This window comes from Macaca mulatta, chromosome 16 (genome assembly GCF_049350105.2).
Source record: "Macaca mulatta isolate MMU2019108-1 chromosome 16, T2T-MMU8v2.0, whole genome shotgun sequence".
Taxonomy (NCBI): domain Eukaryota; kingdom Metazoa; phylum Chordata; class Mammalia; order Primates; family Cercopithecidae; genus Macaca; species Macaca mulatta.
In genome coordinates, this window is record NC_133421.1 from 40,264,554 (window position 1) to 40,281,084 (window position 16,531).

Here is a 16,531-nt window from a genome sequence, read left to right on the forward strand (position 1 = left end):
CCAGACCCTTTCCTGGGTCCTCCTGGGCCCTAAAACCCTATAGACCATCCAGACCTCAGGCCACCCACTTCTCCATTGCCAGAGCAGTCTCCATTCCGGAACGTGCTGGTCACCATCAACAGCAGCTGCTCCTCCTCCAGGCAGCTCAGCTTATACTTGTCCATGCAGAGAACCTGGATGGCGCTGAGGTGGACACAAGCCTTCAGCTCCCAGTAGACACTCTGGGCTTCCTCCCACACCTCCCCCGAGCCGGGGCTCCTGTGCTCATCTGTCTCTCCCAGTGCCCAGCACAGGCGTGGCACAGAGGAAGTGAATGGACTGATTTGAACACATCATTCTCAATTCTCCTTCCCCGCTCAAGCCCTGCAGCTAACCCATCAGCGAGTCCTGGAGGCTCTGCCTCCAAAATACTGCCTATCCCATGTCCAAACGCGTCTCACCACGTCCACTGCTACGTGCAATTCTGTGTGTGTGGAAATATTTCCACAAAATTGGAATGAGCAGGTCACAGCCGCGCCTGAAGGCAATGGCCGGGGAAATGTGCCCTCGCCTTGTTATTCTATCCGGGCCCACCCAGCTGAGGATGGGGGACCTGCCACCACTCTCCTGGCAGTTCCGGACTCCTGGGAGCCAGCAGGGGAGGACCCAAGAGTGTTTTCAGCCACCTGGCTGAGCTGGTCATCAGTCACTCCCACCTTGGCCTAGGCCTCTACATGGCACAGATCACAGCTCATTCCAACCTGGCATTACACTGGCCTGTGCCCTGTCCTCAGGGTCACATCCGTCTCCCAGAAGCCGTGCAACCCTGGAAAACCCATGAACCTGTCTAAGAGTCAGGTTCCTCCTCTGTGCATTAACAATGACATTGACGCCTGCTTTGCAGGGCGCTGGGAGGGTAGAGGGAGGTGTATGCTGGAGAGCTCCCCGAGGGCAAGGCCTGGCTCTGCATCACTCACTCTCAGATCCTCAGAGCCTGGAGCTGGCCCAGCATGTGGCCACCAATCCCTAACAGTTGGATTTGATCCGTCAGGGCTGAAGGCAGGGGATAGAGCTTCGACAGACCCCCTGGGTCCTGTCTTCTTTATCTGCAGCTTACACATCCTCACCCCTTTCACATGCACCCTGCAGAGCAGGTGTTCACTGAGCTTCCACAAAATTCATTAGAGCAGCTGATGGATACTGGGGCCTGGATTCACTGTCAAAGTGTTTCTCAAAGGCTGCTCTCCAGAACACCATGGAAAACTCATTTGCTGTATAAGTTTGAAAACCCCTGCCCACAGGTCTCCCCTTGTGTACGAGCAATCAGCTCTACCATTCAGCCCAGGTGTGTGTTTGCTGGACCATCTGGAGGAAGCTGAGGAGACATGAGCTGAAGGCAGAGGGTGAGTCCGAAGTGGGATCTTGGGACAGGTATGAGAAGTTAGGCAAAAATGGGAGAATTCCAGCCTTAATAACCTTAGATAATAGTTCACATTATTATTTAGTTAATAGGATTGTACCCACGTTAAATTGCTAATTTTTTTAAGAGGGGAAGTCTGACTCGGTCACCCAGGCTGGAGTGCAGTGGTGCAGTCATGGCTCACTGCTTTCTGGAACTCATGGGCTCCAGCAATCCTGCCTCAGCCTCCTAAGTGGGACCATAGGCACCCGCCACCATGCCAGGCTAGTTTCTTTGACTTTTCTCTAGAGACAGGGTCCACCTGTGTTTCCCAGGATGGTCCCAGACTTCTAGACTCAAGTGAACCTGAACGTCCTGCCTCGACCTCTCAAATTGCTGGGATGACAGCTGTGAGCCACCACACCCAGTCTAAATTTGTTATGTGCCATGGAACTGCAAAACGTCATTATTAGGGGCAGTTGGATGGAAGGTGTAGGAGGCCACTGTAGTGCCTTTTCAATCTTTTATATCTAAACTAATTTCAACACAAAACATTTATTTTAAAACATGAAGGGGTTAATCATCTATGAGTTGAAAATACAAAGGCAGGCACACGGTGTTGTGGGAATTCAGAAAGCTGGTCACACGGCTGGGGGTGCTGGGAGGGGCTGGGCATGGTTGGCTTTGTGATCTGGGGGCTGGTGTGTTCCATCTGTGAAGGTCTTTCGAGCTGCACACTTTCTTAATCAATTTTCATAAGTTTAACAAAAAATAAAACGAGGACGTGAAGTTTGCTTGGGTTGTTAAGTCTTGGGAAGTTATCCAGCCATGAGCCCTGCCCCAGATGCTTCTAGAACCCTGGAGGGAAATGAGAATTTTCCAAGTAGAGGTGACAGAGGCAAGGCCCTGAGGTGGGAGCGCACTGCTGCTCGTCCCTAGCTGTTAAGGAGCTGTCCTGGTTGGAATCAGTGCTGGGTGCAGGGCAGGGCTGGAAGTCCACGTCCACATTGTGGCTCAGTGAAGTGAAAGCCAATCTCACCCCCTCCGCAGGATGTTCCGCCTGCCAGCAGGTGGCCAGCTGGTCTTCCTGGGATACGGTGCCATTGTAGAAATTGGGTGCAAGTCTCTTGTCTGTAGACGGGGTGCCCTGTTGTAGTGGGATACCTCCTGGCCTCCCTCAGTCCTGATGGGCCTGGGCAGGGCTTGGTGTCAGGGTCCCCGTGGGCTTCTCGAGCTGGCCCTGTCCCACAGTCCCGGGGCTGTCCAGGACACATTCAGAAGGGACACGGACCCAGCAGCTCTGTTCGAAATCATAATGGGGGAACCAAGGGCCCCCTACATCCAGGTCCGTCGGGAGCCGGGGCATCGAGTTCCACTCCAGGAATCTCCAGGAACCCTGAGGTCTTCCCTGAGCCGGGACCGGGCTGGGCACATCCTGAGTGCCCACAGGGTAGGTGTCTTCCCGGACAGCCACACCAGGACAAGATGTGGAAGAACGAGGTGCCCATGGTGGGGAAACTAACCAAATGGGCCGCTGGAACCGGGCTGGTGGGCCTGGAGGGGCCTGCCTGTCCCCCTTGCAGAGGGTCATTCTGCCACTTGAAGTCAGCACAGGCCTCGGTGCCGAGGACCCTTGCTCGGGTTTGGCTGAAAGAAAAACAGACGTGGTCAGCATCTCCACTGAGCCCATGTAGGCCTTTCCCGGCCAGGCCCCACCTGCCTGGGTCTCTGGAGTCCTCAGGATCTCTGTGTGGCCCCGTGGTCTGACACTGAGGACACGCCTGTAGTCTGCTGATCCCAGAGGGAGGGGTGTGTGCTGCCTGGCATGGGGAAGCTATCAGGGCATGACAGGTAGCTCCTAGGACTGCTCCCAGGGTTCGGACTGGCTGGGGGATTCCTACCACACACCTTCGTCCCAGGGCTGTTGGGCCAGGGATACAGCCCCCAGTGAGAACTCAGGTGGGAGGGGACTTGGATGTCACCCAGCCCCTTGTCACCTCACATGGGGACCCATCTCCACAGTGGGTGATTGGACCTGGATGTGGGTCACCCTCTGCCTTCCTGGGCTGCCCAGTCCATGCCAGGACTGACCGTTCCCACATCTGGCTGAATTCTTGGCTCTGGCTCTCGCCTGGGGTGCAGCCTGTGCCCTCTCCCTGAATGCTCTGGGGTCAGGGACACCCGATTCCCTTGTCTCCCTGGCTCAAGGCTTGTTGTCCTGGAAACCTTGGAGGAGCGTGCAGGAGTGAGGGGCCTCTGCTGCTCTCTGAGGCTGTGGGTGCTTGCAGGGAGGGGCGGGGTTTCCCACAAATGGGTCTGGCTTCTTTAGTGCCCTTGATGGCCTTGTGATGGGGAGACAGAGACACTGTGGAATGTGGGAGGGGGCTTGTTGGAAGGTCTTGCCCACATCGCCCTCCTGCGGGCACAACACATCCAGTACACATGCACTGAGCGCCTGCCATGAGGATCGGCGGGCCTCCTGTACCTTCTTAGAGTCCAGGAGGAAGAGGAGGAAGAAAAGGTGAAGAGGAAGGCCCAGGTAGTAGGGTTGCGGGTCTCGGGCACTCCCCTATTATTGACTGCCCCAGAGGGTGACTTGGGGGGGGACACGGCACTGGAGCCCACCTGGGGGTGGCAGGTCCCCTTGCTTCCTTGTTAGTTTCTTCATAGAGGCCCTAAGATGCTTGAGCACAGAGTCATCATCCAACTCCCAGGTGTGGAAGAACAGGTTCCGAAACCGTGCCCACAGGCCAGACCTGGATGTCTTCATGAGGCGCTCTAGGGACAGGGTGGACACCAGGTCAGGAGAGTTCCCTGGGAGGGGGCACAGCTGATACCCTGTGGCCACTTCAGTCTCCCACTAGGCGATGCGGGAATCTTTTGTGGCCACCCCAGGGGTTTGGATGTGCACAGGAGACTGTGGCTGGGGGAAGTGGGTAGGGAAGTGCTCACAACATTCATCTGGGTCATGTGGGGGACGGGCTCGGTGTCACTGTGCCTTGCCCAGCCCACCTGGCCAGACCTCCCTCTGGGCCAGAACAGAGGATCATGAGGACAGTGTGAGGAAGGTGCCCTCGGGTAAGTCAGCGTCTGACCCCAGGGCTCCCCAGGCCCCACTGGCCACATGTAGACTTACTCCTCTGAACTTTAAAGGCAATGCTTGTCATCGGCATCAACACCTGTTCTCCTTCCAGCAAATACACGTCCCACAGGCGCAGGGTGAGCCCAAGAGAGAACTGTGGGGACAGCAGGTGTGGGAGACTGTAGCCCTTCCAGGCTGGGGCTGGTGGCTACAACTGAGCCCACTGGGGCTTCAGTCCCCAGAGTCAGTGACCTTCCCCATGAGGGTTTCCTGAGCCCTCCAGGGAGCTGGGTCAGACAAGGTCTTGCAGCTCCTCATGGGGGGCACTCATTGGAGTGGGGGTGTGGCTCCTGGAGAGAGGGGCTTGCCCAGGGCTTGAGGCTTCCCTGATCCCTCCCAAGTCAGGTCTTGGCCCAGTCTGCCTATAAGGTCCTGAGCTCCAGTCATTGCCCTGGGATGACCCCTCTTGGGCAGAGGGTTTGGTTTGGGTGTCCTGTGAGGCCCCCCCTGTGGGCGGAGCCTCCTGTGGGCTGTGGCTGAGCCAGACCCCCCGGCTGGGGAAGCAGGGCACTGCAGGGCAAGGAGGGTCCCTGAGCCAGGGTCTCCCTGTGCCTTCTTACCCCGTCATTCAACGTCTGGAGAAGCCAGCCTAAGGAGGAATCCTGCACGCAAAGACCTTCCTTGTCCTGATGGGAGGAACAGAGGTGCTCAGGGCCCCCTGGGCTGCCCTAAAAACCTCCCTCTTCCAGGGCCTCTGAAGACCCTTCCCCTAGTGCAGAACACTGGGCGGTGTCCAGGGCTCCCCACAACACCGGCCCCTTCCCACAGTCCCGGTGGACACACTGCCCTTTGCCCTGCTCTGCGGGAGCTGGGCCCCCATCCCTGTGCCTCTGTCTCCTCCAGGGCAGGAAAGGAATCCAACTCCCAGCCCATGGAGAACCCGACGTCCCAGGTCAGGCCCTGGTTGGACTCATCCAGTCACCAGCCCCACCAGGGGCTCCAGTCCCCGTTCCTCCAGCTCCACGGGAGGCAGAGTCTCTGGGGAAGAGCCCAAGCTTGCTCACCAGACGCCATAAACTCACCAGATGCCACCTGGTCTTGGGTTGTGACGTTGGGACCACATGCTCCTGATGGTCTTGGAGGCCCTGGATTGTCCCGTCATTTGGGCTGTGGAATCCTGAGAAGCCCCAAGCCCATCAAGAAATCAGAGCCTTCCCCCAAGATGTGGAGCCATCAGCAGGAAGAGCTGGGCAGCTGGAGAGGCCCCCAAACCTCAAGGCCTTTCACCCTCCCATCTGGTGACCCACCATGCAGCCTTTGCCCTGGGGACGTGGGGCAGGAACATCCCCTGGAGCCTGGCTGGAGGTTCCCCTGGACGCCTCCTGGACCAGGGTGCAAAAAGGGCAAACATGACTTGAGGCCACCACATGGCAACCAGAGCAGGGTGGGTGCTGGGCTCTTGGTCGTCTCCTGGAAGTGAGGTCAGACCAGGGGACACGGGTTGGGGAGATGCTGCCACCTGGGCTTGGTCGGCCCATTCATGGGCACCAAGGACAGCAGGACTCTCAGGGATTGGAGAGTCAGCTACACAATCAGATCCAGAGGGCGTGGCAGCAGGACACAGAGGGTGGCCACGGGGAGGATGAGATGCCCTCCGCTGATGGGGATGAAAAGTGTCTGACTTGGGCTTTGGGGTCAGCCGCGGACTCCTGTGGGACCCTCAGCAGAGACATCCTAAAGACTCCCAAGGAGCTGGCCAAGGAAGGTGCCTTGGCTGAAAGCTGAGATCATCTGGCCAGGGTGGCCGTCCCTGGGTCTGACTGCATGAGGTCTCTTGGGCACCTGTTCACCTACCCTGCAGGGAGTGCCTCTCCCTGGCCAGCAGCTGCACCAGTGCCCAGAATGCATCCTCCTCAGGCAGATACAGGAGGAACAAGGCCGCGATGTGGCTCAGATCCCTGCAGTAGCCCACCTCCTGCAAAAGCCAGAGTCACCGTGGAAGGACATCACCTGGGAGGACTGAGGTCACCTGGGAGGACTCATGTCATTGGAGAGGGCAGAGGTGACTGGGGAGGCTTCCTCTGAAGAAGAGGCTTCCTCAGGATGCAAATTCATTTCATGACAAGAGCCAAGTCCATCAGGCACTTCAGCACCTTGTCCAAACTGTCTCCTGATGGCACCATCCCGCATGCGACCCTGCCAAGCTCCTGGGCTTTGGGGCAGCCCCAGGAGGAGGGCGTCATTTCTTGTTCTGAGAAGTGGTGGTCAGACCCAGGTGACACCAGGAGTCCAGGCCCCGACTCCTTTGTGTCTCAGCTTGACCCCTTGAGGCCACCCCCTTACTTAGAGGTTTATGCCAGCAGTGAGCTGGAGTTCTACCTCCTATATCCTGGTGGGTCACAAATACTAATTTTAAAAGAAGCAGCGACACCCCCACCAGACACCCACTCCTGTGAACAGGGAAATACTGCCCGGGAACGTCACTGCCGGGAATACTCACCGGGTTATACTCCGAATATGCCAGGAGGATGTAGAATAGTTCCCGCTGCCTAGGAAACAGAGAAATGAGGCTTTTGTTTGTTTTGTGCAGATGCCGTAAGTTTCACTTTGTCCACAAAGCCTAACAACAAATCCCACTTTAGGTTCAGATGATTCACCAGATAAGCAGTGAGCTCTTCAGGGCCTTTGACTTTGAGGAAATGTTTCAGTAAAATCCACATCTGTGACACGCAGATAGCCCAGTTGTACAGTGACTTGCCTGATCCTTTTCACTCTGAATGATTTTCTTTATTTATTTTCAGTTTGCAGACACGCCAGTTCAGCCTTTGGGTGTACAGTTCCTCCACGGTTCTAAACCAATGGGCAGAGTCTCCTGGCGACTGCTCCAGCCCCTCCTGAAGCGACTCCTTCATCTTCCAAGTCTCCCGGTTGGCCCCTATGCTCCCGGCGTCTCCCTGATCCCTCAGCCCCCGGCCACCCAGACTGCTTCTCAATCCCTATGGTTTGGCCTTTTCCAGAATGGCCCAGGAATGGGAATCCTATGTGGTAGCTTATTGGGACTGGCTTCTTTCCCTCAGCAAAATGCATCTAGGATCCACCCACGTTTGTGCGGGCATCACTGGCTCATTCCCTTTTCTCACTGTGGCTTCCGTTTAAAGGGAGGACCAGCCTTGCTCTCCCCGTTCCCATGTTGAAGACTGTCCCCGAAGGCTCCTTGTGTGAGTGACGATGAAGCAAGCAGTGGACGTGGCATGCAGGTTTCATGTGCACATCAGTTTTCAAATCAGTGGGTTCAATATTTGTGATACTTTGGGGACATGTGGTTGAAGTGCATTGAGCTTTGTGAGTCACTGCCAAACTGGCTGCCAAAGTGGCTGTGCCATGTCATGTTCCCAGCAGACCAGGATGACAGTTTCCAGGACCCCTAATTGCCCCAGCATTTGGTGCTGTCAGTGTTGCCTGGAGAGGCTCATGGGCCCTCCATCCTGCCACCCTCCCGTGAGTCCTACCATGGGTCCCCGTGGGTCCGGGAGAGCACCTTTCACCATTGTGCATGATTTTGTTTGCTGCCTTCTGTCTCCTCAGGATCCTCCTGGGTTCTGGCCCCACATGTTCCAGTCTGGCCCAGGGCTTGGAACCAGGTGCTCAGTTCATGGTGCCGGCTGCTCCCTGGGTCAGGGGAGGTCTTGGCAGCTCTGTCATCCCCCCTAGGTGACCCTGGCCTCTTCTCCGGGGAAGCCCCCATCCCTTTCCTTCACTCCATCTCTGATGAGACCCTGTGGCTCCCATAGGCTTACTTGGTTCCGTATCGATCCCTGAAGAAGATGTGAGTCCTTAATGTCCTGCTCAAGTCCACATCGATCTGGTGGATGTGTTCAGATGACCTCTTGCCCTTCTCCTTCATGACCTGTAGGGCAGGACCAAGAGGAGGAAGCAGCCTCAGAACGGATGGAAGACTCCCGGCCCCAAATGGCAGTCAGCGCACAGTCAGCACTCCGGGAAGGAAGGAAAGCAGGAAGGTTTCCTTGTGCACAAAGCTGCTTTTTGGCTTGTTACTGAAGCCGGGGAGGGTCACCAGAGCTGAGTTTGTCTGTGGTGACTATGTCACCGTCCGTGCCCAGGATGTGCATCTGACCATCCCACCCACCCCCCAGCCTGGGCTTGATGCTCGCTCCCTCCAGCTGGAGACCTGGGCCCCTGACACGGCCTGTCCTGTTTGTTGTGCTCCGGCTGAGCGTACCTTGTATGTTCTGGGGTTTTTCGACTTGACTTCCTGTATGTTCAGCAGGACTGACCACACTTGGCCCCGGATGTTCATGGGAATGCCCTTATATACTCGATCTATCAGCTGTGGGCAGAAAACAATCTGATGTCACAGGCCACGGGGCGACCCCAGTGAGGACCACAGCCCGAGGATTCTGGAAATGGTTGGTTTTGGCCCCATGATTCCTCATTAGAGGTGACATTAAGCTGGGACACAGTCTCCCTTCCCAGGATTGAAAGAGTGGATGGGCACTCAGAGTCGGAACTCTGATCTGAACATTTTCCTTCCTTTGGGTCACCAGGGCATCCCTAGCCTTGAGCTCCGGGTGGTCCCAGCGCTAGATTCAGATTCCCTCCCAGCAAGGTGACGCTTGCACGAATAGGCAGGCAAACCACCGACCAGGCCTGCAGTCTTCTGGGTGAGGACAGTGTGCCACCCACCCTCTGAGAGGCTGACGGTGCCAGGCCACAGTCATGGGTGCCCGTCCCCTGTCTCTGCAGAGAGTGGTTCCCAGGGCCTCTCCCTCCACACATTACCTTTTTACTGTTCTTATATGTCTCCCACTGTCCCAGCATTTCCATCCACTTGCTCTTTCGTGTTATCTCCCGCCGCATTTGCTGTCAAATGAGGAATGTTGGAGTTAGGGGAGCTGCCAGGCTTCCCAGAGCCGCCCGTGGATGCTGCGTCTTGGGCTCTGGAACCCTGGTGGACCCAGCTGGAGGGAGCCAGGGAAGGGCAGACCCTAAGGGTTGAGAGCCTTTGAGCAAATGAGCGCCAGTGGGCTGGCTTTGGCACCCCGGGACGTGCCATCCTCAGGCCACAGACACACCAGTCTTAGGTCAGGTCCCAGCCTCTAGGTGGGGTCCTGACACAGGCGGGCAGCCACCCCCAAGCCACAACTGTGGTTCTCACTTTGGAATCTTATCAAGCTGTCAAAGTTACAGCAACCTGGGGTCAGTTCCAGCAGGGAGTGCTGCCCCTCTCAGGGACATCGTGTTGCCCTCACCCGCCACCACCCAGGCCAGCTGCCTCCTCTGCCTCACCGACCACCTGCCCAGTCCCCACATTCCTGGTTCTGCCCCTCCCCATGCATCAGGCTCTTACCTTCACCTCCCGAGCAGTGGCAGGAGGCAGCTCTGTCTCACTGTAAGACAACCCAGGCAGAACTGAGGACCTGCACAGGGCCTGGAGCTCCCCGAGACTGGGACCCAACCCCCAGAAAGGACAGGCTATATCCCTATCCAGCTCAGCGCTCAGTCCAGGAAAAGACACAGGGAAGGGAGGACAAGGGCCTTCCTGTGGGGCTGACTCCCAGGAGGGGCAGGACCTGGGAGAAGAAGGAGTGCGGGGCCAGCCTGGCCGGGGTTACTGGGGCTCCTGGCGTGGGGGGTGGTCAGGCTGCACAATGGGGCTGCCCGTCCTGGACTGGAGGTGGTGCTTTCTGCTGGAGCTGAGAAAGGTCAGCCCTGAGATGGGATGGGGGCCACCCAGAGTGGGCAACTGGGCCCTCACAGGAGTCCCTCAGGGAGTGACCACATCACACCACCAGGGTCAAGGGAGCCTGCCCTGAGAACTGCCCGGTGTACTCCTGGTGTACCAGGGCCCCATCCCACTTAATAGCCCCAAGGCCCTTGCAGGTTCTGACTCCCAGTTTCCACCTGCCTCTCCCTGCACCTGACCCACACACCCTGCGTTTCAGAAGTGGCACAACTCATCAGCTCCCTCCCACCCTACCTCCCCCGGCATCCTCTGTCTCTCCATCCTAAGAACCCTAAGGGATGGACTCCTGGCTGGGCTCCTCTTACATGGCCCCAGGTCCTTTCCCAGCACCAGACCCAGGGTCTCTAGCCACAAGCCCTGCTGCCTCCCTGACCTCACCATGAAATACCCAGAACGGGGCCCTGCCCATCTCCTCCCCCATTCTCCTAGGGCCACCGCTCCCATCGTTCCCATGCCTTTCCCCCTTCCCCATAGGGACAGTGAGGGCTGTATCTCTAGGGAAATGAGGGAGGACAGGGGCAGGTGGGCCCTCAGAGACCTGCTGGACAACAGCCCTGAGGCTAGGCCAGGCGTCCCCTCACCCTGTAGCCAGAACCCTTGGATTTCACTGGGGTTGTTTCCAAGTAGACATGGCCAGACCCTCAGGCTGCCCCGCTCCTCTTGTGCTGACTTGGGGACAGAGCTGCTGAGAGCCCAGGGGCCTGACCTAGCCCAGTCTCCATTCCCACCCGCTCCCTAGATGGGCCCCGCACCTCTGGCCTAACAGCAACCTCGGGCTGGACCTGCAGGGGAGTCAGGGAGGAGTTCTGACCCTGGAAAGGAGGTTGGCCTGACCTGGCGAGGCAGTCCTGCCTCAGAAAGGCCTTTCTGAAAGCAAACCCATCCCTGAGCTGAGACAGGTGCTTCAGGGGTGAGGGGAGCACAGAGGACTCACTGCACAATCCCAAAGCGATCAATGTTGTTGTAGATTCCAACAGGCTCAGGCCCCATGTCCTTTAGCAGCCCAGCTCGGTGTCCCTGTAACCCAGAGGGACGCTTGGTGAGGGGTCCAGGGCAAAGGGTGCAAGGGCCTGGAGGTAGTGGCCACCCGTGCCCACTCTGTGCTCCTAGGGAGCCCAGGACCCTTTGACCAGGGCGCACTGGAAGAGGCCTCCCTCCAAGGAGCAGACCGACCTGTACCTTCTCATAGTTCATGATGATATTCTCTCGCTCCTGTGCCCGCAAACTATCTGCATCCTCTATGATTACCATCCTGTGAGACAAAAATCATCTAAAAGTTACATTGTACTTGAGACCTTCGGAGAACACCTGAACCGTTCCCACCAGGCTCCCAGATGCTGGCTGGCCGTGTAACCCAGACTCCATCACCTTCCCCAGTTAAAAAGGTGCCAGACCTAGTGTCCCACACCTGCAGGAGTCTCTGGAGTCCCCAGTCCCAAGCAGGGGTGGGCATCATCCCAAGCACTTGAGGACAGTGGGACCTGGACAGAGAATCCCGTCATCCCCAATTGCCATGAAATGGGGACACACCTGCCCCAGCAGGTTGAATAGTGTCCACCTGCCAAGGGTGAAGGGCCCATGATGGGCTATTCCAGGGATGTGGAGGGAGACTGAGGTCAGTGACCAGAGGTCTCTGTACAATCGGCCTCCTGGGATGCTCAGGGACCACAGAGATGTCCAGTTTCCTACAGGGAACAAGATCTCTCCTGACTGCTCTGTTCTTCTCCGCTCATCACTTTGGCTCCCGTGGCCCTTCAGTCTGAACAGAGAAGCCACTTTAGGAATAATGCCAGTTGAGCAGGAGGGTGTTCGGTCTGGGGGATGAAAATGATCTATTGTGCTAGGGGAACCCCTCACTCGGGGAGGGACTGGACTCCACCATTCTGAGCTGTCCCTACAGGAGGGGGCTTCATTTTCCCAGGTCGCTGAGGAAGGACAGTGGGTCCTTGCTCCCAGAGAACACCTGGATGGACCATCCCTCCTGGGAACACTTGGGGCAAAAGGAGGGCGAGGCCTCGAAAGGACCAGACAGAGCAAGAAATATGTGGAGAGAACCCCAGTGCCCGGACCCCTTTGAACAGAAGAGAAGATAGTCTCCCCCCAGCCAGCCCTCCAGGGCTCCTTCATTTTCCACAGCTACCCAAGGACAGAAGGTTCCCCAGGACAAGGGACCATGTGTGTTCAGTGAGGCCCACAGCCACCATCAGGACCCAGCTTAGGGCACAGAAGTATTCTGAGGACCCTTCTATTCCCCCGACCCACAGTGGATCTATCCCAGTGGCTTTGCCAGGGCCAGGCTCTGCCCCATCAGGATGGGAAACCTGGGAAGACTTGGGATCTAGGGCAGGGAGGTCACAGGGTTCAGGCCTGAATTCCAGCACAGCGTACGGCAGGGCTGAGAGCAAAACCCAGGGTCCTGTCTGGATTCCCAGGCCGGTAACCACCTCTCTGACCCCAGACGTCTCACCTGTCGAATGGGTACACTAGGGAACAGCACTCACTCTATGAAGCCACCATGAGGACGAAAGAGCCAATCGTCTACACGGGCAGTGTAGAACGGGCGACCGGTGAGTGCTCAGGGATGACCCTCCTCTTTAGCTCCCCAGAGGCCAACACCACCCACAGCATAGCCACTGTCCCCAAGTCAGCCTGGAGGGAAGAGAGCAGGTCGCACTCACCTGATTCCGATGAATCAGTTGGCCTGGGTTATGCCTCTCAGGTAGAAAACCTTTGAGTCCACAAAACTGGTCCCAGATACCACCGTGCGTGTGTAGCTGATACCACTGTGCGTGGGTAACTGCCGTAGAACACAGAGGCAGGCCGGAGAGCGGATTGGTGCTGAGCACCAGTGACATTCTGAGGTCATGGCACGCATCACAGTGGGGCCTTGCCCGGGTCAGCAGGGCCCAGAATCAGGGTCCTCCGCTGCCTGAGGCGGCCACATGCCTGCCTGCGATGTGTTTGTGTGCATGCGTGCACACCTGTACATGAGTAAACACATCTGTGCACGTGTGTGTGCCTTCTCTGGCCAGGCCTGGCTGCCCCATTCATGTGTGCACCCAGTTCCTCATCACTGTCACCCCCGAGGCCCAGGACCAGTATCAGAGCATCCACGGGTGTTCCCTAACCTCAGCCCTCCTCGCCCAGGGTGGTGTGGGATACACATAAGGATGGAGGGAAGTGACCACTACTGTTGAATCTCAGAATACAAATGCTACTACTATTACTTAATGGTATTTTCGTGTCTCTAATGGTATCTTTTTTTTAAATTTCTGATATTTTAACTGGGTATTTCTCACCATGACCCTTGAATGTTCTAGCTAGAGGATTCTGTGGGGAAAGTGCCAGGCACACAGTAGGGCCTCACTCTATTCCAGACATGTTATCTAAAATCTGGTTCATCTGTCCTTCCTTCCAGGGCCTAGGGGATGCCAAATTCCAGGGTCCAGAAAGAGCTTGGGATAAAATGAAGCTTCAAGGGGTGAACTTTGACCTGGACTCAGTCTGCCTGTGCCACTCAAACGGAGTCTCAAGTCCCAAGATAGGGCGTCCAGATGCCTCAATGCAGGGACCTCTGATCGACACCTGCTCCCCTGTACTCATTAGTAATCTCACCCACCCTACTCTCAAAGCACACTTGGCCGTTATAACCGGGAGCTCTGCATCTGTGGATTCAGCAACAGCAAACGGAAAATATTCAGAAAATAAATTGCATGGTTATGTCTCTACTGAACATGTGCAGACTTTGTTCTTGTCATCATTCCCTAAAGAATACAGTATCACAACCATTTATGTAGCATCTGCATTGTATTACATATCACAAATAATCTAGTAATGGTCTAATGTCTACTGGAGGATGTGCATAGCTTATATGTAAATACTAGGCCATGTTATATCAGGGACTTGAGCATCCATGGATTTTGGCATCCCCGGGACCCTAGAACTAATCCTCCATGGATACCAAGGGACAATTGTATAAACTCGCTCAGGAAGGCTGCTCATTGGAGGAAGGGCCCAGTTCAGTTCAGACAGGGACATCATCCCTGGACTACTGTCCATCCATCCATCCATCCATTCATCCATTGCCACCACCCTCTAGTGCTGTCCGAGTGACAGCCCTAGCAAGTGGAGACATTTAAAAGACCGGCCCACGTTGTCCAGCTTTGAGGTCTTGGAAGAAGTTGCACCAGTGTGAGAATAGGGGGTCAGTTTCCTCCAGGATCCAAAGAGCGTATCAGGGCCCCTTGGGATGAGGAAAGGGGCGCGGCCTCTCCAGCAGCCACACGGGCTGCAGTAGGATGGGGCTGGGGCTGGCCCTGTTTATCACTTGGCCCTCATCATGGGAACAGAAAGACCAGGAGGCAGAGGAGGAACATGGGGCAGCTGGTTGCCTAAGCAGAAGGCACCTCAGGGAAGGGGTTTTAGTTTGTTTTCACACAGCTGTAAAGAAATACTTGAGGCCGGGCGTGGTGGCTCACACGTGTAATCTCAGTACTTTGGGAGGCCGAGGCGGGTGGATCACCTGAGGTCAGGAGTTCAAGACCAGCCTGGCCAACATGGTGAAACCCCGTCTCAACTAAAAATACAAAAAAAGTTAGCTGGGCGTGGTGGCGGGCGCCTGTCATCCCACCTACTTTGGGAGGCTGAGGCAGGAGAATCCCTTGAACCTGGGAGGCAGAGGTTGCAGTGAGCCTAGATGGTGCCATTGCACTCCAGCCTCAGTGACAAGATTGAAACTCTGTTAAAAAAAATAATAATAATAAATACTTGAGACTGAGTAGTTTATAAAGGAAAGAGGTTTAATCGATTCACAGTTCAGGGAATTACAATTATGGCAGAAGGCGAAGGGGAAGCTACACCTTCTTCACAAGGCGGCAGGAGGGAGTGAGTAGAGAACGAGGAAGTGCCACACTTTGAAACCATCAGCTCTCCTGAGGACTCCCTCACTCTCAGGGGAGCAGCACGGGGGAAACTATCTCCAGATCCAATCACCTCCCACCAGGTTCCTCCCTTGACACAGGAGGGATGAGTTTTGGGTGGGGACACAGATCCAAACCTATCAGGGTCTCAGCCTGTCTTGCAGCTCCCCGGGGCTGAGGCTGAGTACAGATCTGCTGGGCCTGCTCTACAGCACCGGGGGCTCTGCCTGTGCGCCCCCATCTGCTGCTTCCTGGGGTGGTGGCTGCTTCCTCAAGAAGAGGTTGGATCTGCTCTCCTACCCACCCCTCTCCAGGGCCTTGTGGTGCCCTGGCCACGTCCTCCCAGGGTAAGGGCAGGAAACTGGGCTCCTTGCCCTTCTTGTTGCTTGGGTGACCATCCTGGGGTCATTTGTAGGCCCCATCACTGTTCCTCCTTCTAAATGGAGAGCATTTTGGCAAATCTTCCCAGTAGAGGTCGGGGGCTCATCCCTGTTATTTGTTCTAGCTTGGTAAAGCCAGGTGAAGACATCTGGGCAAGCAGAAAGTAGAGTGGCCCCCAGGAAGGGTGGGTGGAGGGTGCTGGCCTTTGGGCTTGCCTGGATCAGCGTGTGAGGGGGCAAGATTATCAGCAAGTAGGGTCGTCAGGGCTAACATCAGGAGGCAGTAATAATGCTGGTGGGGGTATGGCGGTGTGGCTGGCTTGGTGTGGGGCATGAGAGCCAAGGTTTGTCAGCTCGCAGAGAGGTGCCTGACCCATGGACTAGCGGCTGCGGAACCCAGTGGTTGCCCTTAGTTCCTGGATCCTGGGAGACTTCTGGAACCTGGGCCTGGGGCAGCCTAGGGGTGGAGGTGGTGGGTGACATGGGTAGGGGTCTCTGCTTCTCTCTTTCAGTAAGAGGGAGAACCAAGAAAGGCACTGAAGCATGGTCTGCAGAGAAGGCGCCTGTGCAAACACCAGGAGAATGAGGGGCCTGAGTTGTCTTCATTTCTCCTAAAAACATGCATTCTGTCCCAGGACACCCTGCTGAGGGCATGAAGCACAGGGTGTGTGTGTGTCTGTGTGTGTGTGTATGGAGGTATATGCATGCGTATGTATGTGCATGTGTGTGCGCAGGTTTGTGCATAGGAATGTATTTATGTATGTGCATGTATGTGCGTTTGTGGGCGTGTGTGTGTGTGCGTGTGTGCATGTGTGTGTGTTGCAGGGCTTTACAGTGGACAGGATGTGGGAAGGCAGCTGCAGTTCCAAGCTGCAAGTTTTTCTGATAGAATGGTTAAGATTCCCTGGACCACAGAAAGAGTGTTTCATTTGCACCCATTTTTATTAGCATTTAAATCTGCATTATTTGTAGCAGGTAAACCTTATGTTGCTTAACTATTTTTAGAAA

At 56.2% G+C, this 16,531-nt stretch overlaps 1 protein-coding gene across 3 annotated transcripts; it reads right to left on the minus strand.

Moving 5' to 3' along the window:
* Positions 1 to 1,970: 1,970 nt before the first annotated feature.
* On the minus strand, positions 1,971 to 11,475 carry LOC720011 (TBC1 domain family member 3B-like). Of its 3 annotated transcripts, none has more exons than XM_077972617.1 (14): positions 11,404 to 11,475; positions 11,159 to 11,241; positions 9,829 to 9,868; positions 9,261 to 9,341; positions 8,701 to 8,808; positions 8,258 to 8,367; positions 6,961 to 7,009; positions 6,315 to 6,435; positions 5,543 to 5,637; positions 5,081 to 5,146; positions 4,515 to 4,614; positions 4,004 to 4,156; positions 2,663 to 3,025; positions 1,971 to 2,476 (listed from the first exon to the last, which is right to left on the minus strand). In XM_077972617.1, the coding sequence occupies exons 1-14, from the start codon at positions 11,473 to 11,475 to the stop codon at positions 2,229 to 2,231; spliced, it is 1,689 nt and encodes a 562-aa protein (XP_077828743.1). In that variant the 3' UTR covers positions 1,971 to 2,228. The 3 variants fall into 3 exon arrangements, with proteins under 3 accessions (XP_077828743.1, XP_077828742.1, XP_077828745.1); XM_077972616.1 differs by having other exon boundaries at positions 9,829 to 10,051; XM_077972619.1 differs by lacking the exon at positions 5,081 to 5,146.
* Between the last annotated feature and the right edge of the window lie 5,056 nt (positions 11,476 to 16,531).